At 44.0% G+C, this 12,366-nt stretch overlaps 1 protein-coding gene across 6 annotated transcripts in view; it reads right to left on the minus strand.

Moving 5' to 3' along the window:
* Positions 1–12,366, minus strand: part of SNUPN (snurportin 1) — a 190,550-nt gene that overhangs the window by 54,454 nt on the left and 123,730 nt on the right. For all 6 annotated transcript variants that reach the window (XM_085643849.1, XM_085643853.1, XM_085643850.1 and 3 more), the window contains one exon: positions 4,368–4,448. In XM_085643849.1, coding sequence (XP_085499975.1) covers positions 4,368–4,448 — 81 coding nt within the window. The remainder of the gene's footprint in view (positions 1–4,367; positions 4,449–12,366) is intronic.

Genomic DNA, 12,366 nt, shown 5'->3' on the forward strand with positions numbered 1-12,366 from the left:
TTTTTGCCTGGTAAATGATGTGATATCAACTAAAAGTGCACTGGGTTCCTGCTAACCAGATTCCCAGTGCCAGATCTCTTTACTAAAACTGTACAATTGTTCCTCCAGTTGGCAAAATGTTTAGCACCCTTTGTAAGTCCCTAGTAAATGATACCCTGGTACCTAGGACCTGAGGTACTAAAGAGGGTCCCTAAGGGCTGCAGTACGAATAGAGCCACCCTATGGGACCCCTTACCAAGCGCATTCAAGACTGTCATTGCAGGCTGCGTGTCTTGGTGCAGACAAAAGTGAAAACACGACATGTCACGCATCGCTGTGTGCCATGTCCTTAACACTGCATGTAATATTTGTAAGTCACCTCTACAGCAGGCATGACAGCACTCGGGTAGGATGATGAATATTACATGAGAGGGCAAACATGCATGAACAGATATGTCCCTCTGCTGGTCTGGTCAGTCCAATTACTGCCAGTACAAGTGACCAGAAAGCCATTTTAAGATGTGCTGGATGCTGGTGAAAACGAGATCCCCAGCTACATGAAGGTTTCACTGAAAATAGGGATGTTTGGTATCAAAGATCTCGCATTGATAAACCCAAACTGATGCCAGTTTTGGATTAACCAATACATGCACTTAGAGGTGTCCCCTGAAAACCTACCAGCCTCTGGAATCCTTGATGACTGGTTTCTGCCAGTCAGCCACCCGAGACGCTGTTCTGACCACCTAGGAGACCCAGAACAAAAGCCTGCCCAGGAAGAATGTGTAACAACCCCTCTCATAGGATGATCTGCTGAATAGCCTCCTTGGGCAGGCAAACTTCAAAGAGCTGCTGCCTTTGGAAAACGAGTCTGGCTCCCCTCACAGAAGAGGATGCCGCCTCCCCTTTGTCCAGGACCCGCTTGGCACCTAGACAGGTGGAAAATTAGCTAGTCAGGTAGGCATACCAACTCTAGGCTAGTACCACCCCTAAGGTGGGCTACTGCGAGTGGACACAATTTTTCAGAAGTAGTCATCTTTGTGATGGGATACTTAGGAAATCTAGGACAGGTTTATGCCTACTTACCACAGGACGTGGTCATATATGGGGGTGTTGTGACCCCAAAAGTCAGCAGCCCAATGGCTACTACCCTACACTCCCCTAACACCTTTATATTCAGTATTTAGGGAAGCCCCTGGTACCAGAGAACCACACCCTGACGCGGCAAAAGAAGAACACGGAACAAAGCACCTGACTTTGCCCCAGCCCTGCTGTCCTGTCTGCCGTTTCCATCGACCCTGCACCAAATAGGACTTGCCCTGCAGCTGTGTGCCTCCAAAACCTGGGAGGACTGCCTGCCTTCAATAAAGACCAAGACCCACCCCCCTTCCTGAAGAACAGCTGAACTGTTCCCAGCATCCTGCAGAAACTCCAAAAGAAAAGACTCTGAGGCCTCCGGAAAAGCCAGCACTGCACCTGTCATCTCCAGCAGGAGTCGAAGTGGGCCACCGGTGACAAAAAGGTTACCTAGTCATCCAGAGCTCGAGTCTATCGTGGTTTCACCGCTCGTGGACTCCCCGACAGCACCTGAAACCTCTGCAGGTAAGCCCCTCCTGAACTGCGACTGTGCCTGGCAAGAAAACCTAACCTGTAAAGACAACTCAGCATCTGTCACCCCTGGGCCGTGGAGAAGAGAATCCCAGGTATCTCTACGTCCCCAAGTTTTTAACCAATTTGTTGGTTCACCCAGACTAGTCTTCCAGCCGTAGCCTGCAGCCTCTTTTCTGCAGTGACCGAGCTCAGGATAAACCTATTGGGTTACCAACATTGTTTTGCACCCTGCACCCGGCCACCCTCGTGCCGTTACTAGTGTACTGTTGGTGCTGCCTTGCACCTTGCCCACCACTCACCTTAACTCCTGTAGATTGGTCTTGTAAGGCGCTGTACTATACCTGTTTGCAGAAATTGTTCTTACTTCAATAGGATAATATTGCAGAACTCAGAAATTGCACTGTGTCCACTTTTTAAAGTGAAAATAATTTATATTTAAAAACGTACTTACCTGAACGATTTTTCTCTGATGTCTAAACATATATAAAGGTACTTATTATTTTTATAAATTGGTGTGGCTCTCCTTGAGTCGTGTGTCATTGATTGATCATTGAGTGCATTTGCGAATGTCTTGCACTCCTCTGTGTTAAGCCTAAGGCTTTTCGACTACACTACCCCCTAATAGATCCCTTTGGGATTGCATAGCAAGGCCTGGCCATTCATGAGGGAACTCCTGGACTCTTTACATGGTATAACAGATTCTTGATATATCACATAAAGAGCCAACTTCCTACGGGCATCATGGCGGATCTGCCAGTGACGATATGCTCTTTGCTGGTCCCGAAACACCTGATTTTGCAAGTACAAGAATTTGGAAAATGTAAACGCAAAGCATTCAGTTAAAGTGCAAAGTGCCATGCTTTCTACAATGCAGAATATATGTCCAACTTGTCTGTCTACAAAGCTTATGTTTGTTTTAAGTATGCAAAAGAAAAAAAGATTTTCTGTTATAAATGCTGCAGGAAGCAAAAATAATATTTGATACGAATGCTATTTTTTAAAATTTAATCTGTTCGCTGCTTTCCCTCCCCGTCAAATTGTTCTTTATATTATTAGGTGAGATATTTTGCCCTCTAAATGAACTGCTATATACGCCTATCTAACTGAAATAGCTCTCTCCTCTCAGGGTTGCGATAAATTCCGCTTTTCATGCAGAATTACATCGCTTTTAGTCTAAGAGCGGTAGTATGGACAGCCAGACCCCCATTAAAATGGATGTGAAAACAAATGTTTGCTGTGGGCACATGAGTACATGCTCCCTATTCTAATACAATAGCTATGATGTCACTTACAATGATATGCTGCTTACTTATGAAATGGTCTTTATCCTCAGAATTCTCTCTACAGGACAGTATTCCGGAGTACAAGACAACCTGGCTGACAAGTCCTTTTCAGATTCCCAATTACAGTTATAAGATAGGGTATAGTTGAACCACAAAGGGTCACCTTGGTCCTAATGAAACCACTACACAATGTGGTCATAAGTGAAGTTGGGATGGGCACAAACAGATTGATGTAAAGAGATGAGGGAGGTGTCCCAAAATCATTTTTTATCCCAGCTCCCCTTCCAGTATTTAAACGTGTATAAGACAGGATCCAAGTGTAATAACATCCTAGTATTAATCCTATTATAAATATAACATTAAACATATACCCCTGACTCTTCTGTGATCCAAGCAAAAAATTGCTTACAGCTAGAGCTCTGGATATGCCCACCAAGCCCATTTTGGAGCTAGCGAAGGGTATCCCTATGATGAAGGATGCTGCCTATTGTGGGTGAGAAGTACGTGTCCTTTTTAACCAAATGTACTAGGCAGAGGTATACAACAGCAACCTTTCCAAGGGCAGTATTTATTTACGCAAAAATCTACCCAGCCTTGCTATAGTTTCATTTACTAAAACCAGCTGGTACTAATAATAGGTGTGGCAAATCAAATTATTGACAAGAAGAGAAACACTTCCTTTGGTGTGAACGGAGTAGTTTAATAAATGGACTCTTTCTTTGGTATAATTTTTGGGGATATTCTCAAATTCCATGTCTTTAATGAAGGAAAAGCCTGACTTTTCCTGTGATAAAAGATCTTTAAGTGGGACAGATCTTGAAATTTGGTCACCGCCATCTGCTTCCATGTATTACCCTGTCAACAACGCTAGTAAAAAAGATTCAGAAAACCAAAGAGTAAAAAAAAAAAGGAAAAAAGGAATATTTGCAGAATAGTATTTCACACCCATGAAAAACAATTATTGATACCAAAGATATATAACAGCTTCAGCAACTGCAGCACATATATTTGGTTGCTATGATGAGATACAAACAGCCAAAACATATAACATTTCTGGAAAGGAAATCAGCCAAAAGGTCTGTCAAAGAAATGATAGTTTCAAAGAGAAATTCTGAGGCCATTAAAAATCAGAATATAGTGGATAAAACGAGTTATGTTCTTGTACAATGTAAATAAAGAAGAGTTTCTTTTGATACTCTGACTCCTTGGAGAACTGGAAAAGGAACGATCAGTGGAAATGATGCAATTCAAAGTAAAAATAAAAAGAGCCGGAAAGAGAATTTTTTTTTTGCTTCAGCATTAACTTCACAAAACCTGGAAGTTGTTGGAGGAAGACATGAAATGGAGGCCAACTGAAGGCTTTGTAACTAATTTATCCAATGAATTACTCAGTGGAAAATTGGTTTTTGCACCTCTTTGTATAACAAATGAGCAAGATGAAAATTAAAGATTTAAGAGTTTGCAGTGATAAACAGAGCTGTGTGGAGGGATCATTACCTTAAATGTGAACTCTGTAGACAACACTTCACAGATGCTCTCTGGTGAACATGCAAAACTTTGCAGCCTCACAAATTTAAACTGCAAAAAGGGAAAAGAGGGAAAAGGTCAATAATGAGAACCTACAAGGAGGCAAAAGAAACACTTTTATAGGATAATCTCTACAGACCCAGTTTCTGTTATACGTTCTTGGGGTACATCATTTCCCATGACTACTTGAGCTTGTGTGCTTTGTCTTACTGTAAGCCCTCCTTAGAAGGGAACACTCTCTCATTGTCTGTAAGAGTAGGACGACTATCACAGTAACTTGCTCTAGGAGAGAGCTTGCTCTTACCACAGTCAACGGTCGGGCCTGCATAAATTGTGTTACCTTTAGACATTTCAAGCGGTAGACTCCCAATTATCCACTCAGCTTGTATGGATTGTGTTTCTCGGAGATCCCAGGAGGTTCATTACAAACCCTGCATCTGCAGGACTTGTGCTATGTAAAGTCCGGGGCATGATGTTTTCCATTGTCTCTAAGCTTGTTGTATTTATTGGGAACTCTAATTTTCCCCTTGATCTGTGGTACTCTATGCTCAAATAAGGGAGTTTCCAATTTATATGAGCACCCCATAACCTCTAAACGCTTGTAAGGCTGGTTTTGGTATAAGCTGTTAAGCATTACATAAAACAGACCAAGTACTCAGATCGCCCTCTGTATCGAAAGCCCATTGTTAGCACTTAATCTGTCTGTAATCACTAAATATGACGCTGGGGCAATGTTGTCCGAACGTGTTCTATATGCGTGTGTTATTAGACCTTTCAGTGGCATTCGATACGGTGTCGCACATAATCTTGCTGGAAACAGATAAGAGTACAGGGACTGCATTTGAGTGGATTTCCTCTTATCTGAGTGGCCAGTAAGGTTTTATTCGCCTGTCCATCACCTCAGTTAAACCACTCAGATGCGGAGTGCCCCAGGGCTCTGCCTTAAACCCGTTGCTTTTTAATATTTACATGGCTCCACTGCAAGCTCTAATTTCTAGGAGAGGGGTCAAGGTGATTTCATAAGTGGATGACACCCAGCTGGTGATCTCCTTCCAAGATTACACTACCACAGCTTTTTTTTGTTTTACTTTTTATTAAATTTGTAGTGAACAATACAGGTTATATTGGCTTCTACACAAATAACACAGTTATGCACAAAATACCAGGGATGTTTCACCGAGGGGACCCTCCGAGGCATGTGTGATCATATGTGTTAAACCCGTTGCTTTTTAATATTTACATGGCTCCACTGTAAGCTCTAATTTCTAGGAGAGGGGTCAAGGTGATTTCATAAGTGGATGACACCCAGCTGGTGGTCTCCTTCCAAGATTACACTACCACAGCTTTTTTTTTTTTACTTTTTATTAAATTTGTAGTGAACAATACAGGTTATATTGGCTTCTAAACGTTTCGTTTGAATAACTTTATTTCAGCCATAAGACCATAAAAGTACAATAAAATATATACAAGTACAAGAGTAAGACCATAAATACAGAAAAGAAATTTTTAAGAAGTTATTAAACAGTAAGTTATCATGATTATTTAGCAATAAAAAAAAGAATAAAAGCTGCAGGCTAGACCATTACTAAATAAAACTCATCCTTCTCCGCCACATCCCATATAAAAAGCGGGAGACTGCATAAACAATAAGAGGATCAGTGTCATAAGTCAGGACTCTACAGGCTTGTACACATTGTCTGAGGCCCAAATTTTTGCACAGAGGAATAAGCCAACATTTTCGAATCATACTATATGCTGGACAAAAGAACATAATATGGGTGATATCTTCATTACAAGTTTTGCAGGCTGGACAAATCCCCTCCATCAGTTTTTCCCATCTAGATGTTAGCGCCCCAATTGGGAGAGAGCCATGTCTCAGCTGAATATATAATTTTCTTGCTAGAGGAGGCTGTACTAGATCCAAGAATACCTCCAGCTTAGAGTCAGTTTTCACCATTAAAAACTCAGAGGTCAACCTGCCCAAGGAGGTCGAGCAGCATAGTATTTAAGAGTTATATAATCTAACAGCCGCCAATATCTCGGACCTTTGAGTCCTCTCGCAGCTGGTACCCGGGGAATCCCAAAGTTGGGGCAAACCGACTTGATAAAGGGAGGTCTTTATATGGAGTAGCCATGGTATTTTCTTGTAGTTTAACTGTCCCCAGATTGCATTAAATTCCGCTCTAAAAATTGCAAGCTCAGGGACGGACCAAATCCTTCTCCAATTAAGTAATGGTCGGGCAGCCGCCAGTTCACTGACGGATTCCAGATCCATGTCCAGGCGCAGTGGTATAAGAGGCGTGCTCTGGGGGAGACCAACTAGACCACACATAAAGGCTTGTTCTACCTTCCGTAAATTGGATGCATTTGTGTGGCCCCAAAGTTCCACAGCATACAAGGCTGCTCACCTCACCTGTGTTTTATAAATCTCTAGTACAGGGGTGACAGGTTTAAATATAGAGATTCTATGGAATCTGCTGATACCCCCCGTTATCTGAGATAGCCTCAGGGAAGATTTGGCTACTTGAGCGTCCCAAACGAAATGCTCAGTCAGCGTAACTCCCAGATATATAAAGGTCTTGACTCTTTCTAGGGGTACACCACCTAGTGCAGAGTTCGGACGCGTGTGCCTCGTTTGATTGAAGATCATAAACTTAGTTTCCCCCAGGTTGATCTCCAATCCCAGAGAGGCGCAAAAGGTCAAAAACCCGTCCAGAACCCGCTGGATGCCCGATGATGTCCGCGACAACAACAATGTATCGTCCGCGAACATCAGAGAGGGCACCCGACCAGAGGCCAAACGCGGGGCATCATTATCCCTGAGACTATTTAGATCATCGATCAGTCCATTTACATATAGGCTGAACAGTGTAGGGGCCCGTACGCAACCCTGGCGTACCCCCCGAGTTACAGGAAAGCGAGCTGATAGCTCCCCATTCTTCCCACATCTCACCTGTGCGAAGTTCCCTGTATGAAGACGAACCAGCACATCAAGTAGGTAGGATGGGAGACCAAGTTCCTTCAGCACCATCCAGAGTTTCTCCCTGGGTACCAGATCAAATGCGGCCCGCAGGTCCACAAAAACAAGGTAGAGGCTGCCACCCTCCACTCTTGCAGTTTTCCAATACAGGACCTGGAGCCGGAAGATCTGGTCCAGGGTAGAAATACCCGTTCTAAAACCGGCTTGTAAGGGAGTCTGTATTTTGTTCACCTCCATCCAATCTAATAATCTATTCAGAAGAATTCGGCCCAGCAGTTTTTGAGTGGTGTCCAATAAACTGATGGGTCTGTAGTTGGATGGGGTAAATGGGCAACCCTTCTTAAAAATTGGAACAATCTCGGCTCCAAGCCATGTGTCCGGCAATGCGGAACCTTGCGGAACCTTGCAGAACCGCATTAAACAGAACAACCAGGTATGGGGCCCAGATTTTAGGTTGAGAACGGAAAAGGTCCCCCGGGAGCTTGTCAAGACCTGGTGCTTTATTTAGGGGCAGTCCCTCAATTGCAGATTCGACCCCTTTAAAAGAAATTGAGTCTCTGTAATTGGCCTCATTCCTATCCTGAGGGTCCTGGGAACTAATCCCTATCCCAATGCCCAAAAATCCCGGGTAACTATAATCGAGGGGGGAGTCTAAGGATACAACAGTCCCATGAGATGGTGTATTAACCTGCTCCTGGCACACAGATGCCCTCAACTCAGTACTTGAGTAAAGTTCTTTAAAATGCGCCTCCCACACTAAGGGAGTTATTTGGGACCCCTTCCTCTCGTTCGCCACTCATTGTTGAAGAGGCAATGGCCCAAAAAGTCTTAGAATCCTTAGAGAGGAGTGCTTGCCTCAGGTCATTCCATCTGGATTCCTCCCACTCTCTCTTGGCCCTGGTCAGTTCCTTCTTATACAATATTCTGGATGCTCTAATTTTAGGGGTGGCTTTAGATTGGATTGCTACAAGCATATCTCGCTTTGCAATTTTACAGGCATGGTCAAACCAGGGGTGTGTTCTGGACCTTGACTGCCTAGTCCCGGTAACTGGGTAAAATATCTCTCCTAGGCTCGTGGTCAACTTCCTATGTATCTCTATAGCCTGCCTAAAAGAGACAAGACCCCCATTTCACTAATGAGTGGAGTGGCAATCTGATAAATTTCTGCAAGACGAGTCGGTGATTCCAGACATGTTGGCCATTTGACCCTTCTCCTATTATTAGATCTAATGAAAGGTGGTGCAGCTAGCTTTAAACTTGGATCTGGGTTGGATAAGCCAAATGCACCCAGGCTTAAGCGTCAGAACCAGGGCATTATGGTCACTATCGTGTCTTAATACAACCCTAAAGTCTTTAAGCTTGTCCCAGTGCTTAGCTTCCAGTAAGATGTAATCTAAAATGGAAGTACTATTAGACCTATTAAATGTGGGTAGACCAGAGCTAGCATTGTCAAACCTTCCATTGCACGCCCACAAGGACATTGCAAGAGTAAAGGATTTGATTTGCAATACCAGCTTGGTCCAAGCCCTTACTGGGGTAATCGCGGGGGCTGGAATACACCCAAGCGAATCGACTTCATCTTGGTTGCCATAATCAGGAATACTCAAAGGTTCGTACTGCCAGTTAAAATCGCCACCCAAAATTATCGTTATTGAGGGGTCAAGTGACTGGATGAAAAGGTCAAGTGCGATAATAGTACTTGATTAATTTCCGTTCTTAGTGGGCCTAGAATAGATATTTATTATGGCCACTCGTGACTCATCAGGAAGGATTAATAGAACACATTGGATATCTAGGGAGTTTGTTCCAAGCTCAGTGGCCTGTATACCTAAGTGTGTTCCTACCCAGATAGATACGCCACCCGAAGGGCGGCCCTAGCCCCTGGATACTGCGGGGATATCAAAGGTCGCAAAACCATGACATACACTCCCTTCCAGGGCCCAAGTCTCTTGCATCAGGCAAATATCATACTTTGCCATAAAGGTGAACCACTCCGGTACTAGTAATTTATTCTTTAATCCCGCTATGTTCCATGAGAGAATCGTTATACACCCATGCTTCATTTTTTCAGTGGCTTGCTCACACCCCTGTTCTTTTAAGGGGGCCTGATCTCGAATACCTTCTATTCTCTTTTGTACTCTCCTCGTATCAGTAGGGCAAGGATCATTGCCAGAGGATAGGGACAAAATATTCTCCACTAATCCAGAACCATCCGTACATTCAGTATTACTCGGATCTGGGATAGGGGTTTCAGTGTGGATCAGTCAGTCAACCTCCTCTAAGACACTAAACCTGTTCCAATGGGCATATGACTGGAAAGGCGGAATAGGAATTAAGGGGCATTCCAAAGGTGACTTCCAATGTCGTAGCCCTCTAGGTGGCAAGTAATGGTTCCTGTCATATTGGGGCCTCTGCGTGCAATTCAAATTAAAGTTTGGAGTAGGGTAGAAATAAGACAGATGTAGTGGAAATATCTGGGAATTCCACCCAAGAGGGCTTCTACAGATATAGTCCACTGCGGAGGTGTCCCTAAAGTTTATAGTTATAGCATCTCCTGCCACTGTTTTGGGACCCCTTCCTATCCAATCTATTCTTCTCACCGCCAGAATTTCCCCTGAAATATTAGGAGGGAGAGGTCTGCTTAACCACTTCTAAACAAATAACACAGTTATGCACAAAATACCAGGGATGTTTCACCGAGGGGACCCTCCGAGGCATGTGTGATCATATGTGTCCATTTGCTCGTCTTTCTTTCAGCACCATTTCAGTACTTGGGGAGATACAGGTATCTCCTCGGTAGGTGTTCCATTTTTCCCACTTTTTTTTTCAAACACTTATTTCTCTGCGATCATGCATTTGTCCATTTCTTCAGCCCATTCTCTTGCGGTCGGCACCTCCGTGGCACCCCAGCGCATTGCAATGCTGAGTTTGACCATTGTGTACCCCAGGGTGGCCCATTGTTGTTCGCTGTGGTGAGATCTGTTGCGTCCCATATGTTGAGAAGTCCCAATTTTGGTGTTAATTGGATATCTTTACCTATAGCCATTTGTAGGTGTCATGTAGCTTTCCCCTAGAGTGGCGCTATGCTGGGGCTTTCCCATAGTATATGATAGAATGTGGCCTCTTTCGCGCTGCGTGGGAGGCAAAGTGGATCTTCTCTAAGCCTAATCATGTTGAGGGTGGTCCCGGTTAAGTAAGTTCTGTGTAAAATCTTGAGTTGGATAAGGCGGAGTTTTAGTGGGATAGCCGCTTCACGTGAGGACATTAGTGCAGTTTGCCATTCCTCATCCTCAAGTGGCCCTAGTTCAGCTTGCCATTTTTCTCAAAGACGTTGGAGTGGGATGGGTAAATTGTTGCTCATTTTCTTATATTTCAACAATATGGCTTTTTTCCCTAATGGTGCTGATAGCAATCTATCTTCTAAAGGGAACGCCTGCAGTATCTCCCCTGGTGTGGAAATTGCAGCAGTCAGGTGTGGCGGATTTGTAGGTATATAAACACTTCCCTCTGGTCCAAATCGTATTCTTTTGCAGTTCAGAGAATTACATTTTTCCCCCTTTTTCCATAGGTCATCTACACCTAGAGATACCAATGGTGTCCCATCTGTCAAATTACCTAGCATCCCGAGTCTCTGGGTGGACCATAACGGAATGGCTAGGGTCAGGGTATCCTGCCAGCAGAGTTTATAATTGGCCTGGCGCCAGACGTCAATGGTTAGGGCAGTGGCGTCAAAATAACTTTTTTTCCTAAGCTTTACAATATATAGCCTCATAGTACCCCTCCCTCCCCATCTGTTATCTGTCTAATTGATAAACAGGTTCTGTCTTGGGATGGTACACCAAGTGATTAACAACCACTAGCTACGATGCCCAATAGTAAAGGCGCATATCGGGGAGTACAATTCCACCATCGTACCAACTTCTGGTTAATTTATGCATGGCTATACGAGGTGCCTTGCCATCCCATATCAGAGTCCTGATTTTATTGTCTATGTTTTTGAAGTAAGATTCAAGACTTTAAAGGGGCTTTTCTGGAGGATACATAAGAAATGGGGGAGTGCCAGCATTTTGAAGAGGGCCGCTCGGCCCAACAGAGAAAGAGGCAGTGTCTTCCAGTGTCTCGCATCATTTCGCAATCTACTCAGGGGAGCCTCAAGATTTAATATAAAAGATTTGGATCCGGGGTTATGAAGATACCAAGGAAGCGGAAGCCCTCCTCCGCTATTTTAACCTTGCAGCTCTGCGGGAGTCTTGGGTTCGGCCCATGGATTGTGTAGAACACGGATATGGACCAGTTAATAGAATAGCCCCAGTATTTGCGAGAATTCTATGTATTAATTTTGCTGGTGACGCGAGATAAAGCAAAATATCATCAACATAAAGGGATATTCTGTCTTCCCGAGCCTCTTTTCCCATTTCAGCCCTCTAAGTAGTCTGTCTCCTCTGACCCATGTCACCAGAGGTTCAAGCATCAGAGAGAAAATCAATGGCAACAGGGAGCACTCCTGTCTAGTACCCCTCTTCAGTGAGAATATTCTTGATGTGCACTTATTTACCTTAATTCGGCCCTTTAGGTCCGTGTACAGAAGCTTAACCCATCCATGGAATTTCAGGCCGAAACCCAATTGAAGCAGCACATCAAAAAGGTATGGCCGTTCAATTGTGTCGAACGCCATTTTGCCATCTAAAGAAAGTATTACGGTATCTTCTGTGATTATATGTTTCCGACCTAATACGTTCTGGAGTCTGCGGATATTTAAGGCTGTGTTTCAGCTGGGCATAAACCCGGATTGGTCGGCGTGTACTACTGAAGTAATGATAGGGGCTAGTCGGGAGGCTAGTATTTTTTCTAGGACTGTGGCCTCCGCATTTATTAAGGAGATTGGCCGGTAGGACCCACAGCTATCAGCAGGCCTTCATTTCTTATGGATTATTACGACTGAGGCCATTCTCCGGTCCTCCAGTAGGAACCCCTTCTCACTGCTCTCAT

This window comes from Triturus cristatus, chromosome 3_1 (assembly GCF_964204655.1).
Source record: "Triturus cristatus chromosome 3_1, aTriCri1.1, whole genome shotgun sequence".
Classification (NCBI taxonomy): domain Eukaryota; kingdom Metazoa; phylum Chordata; class Amphibia; order Caudata; family Salamandridae; genus Triturus; species Triturus cristatus.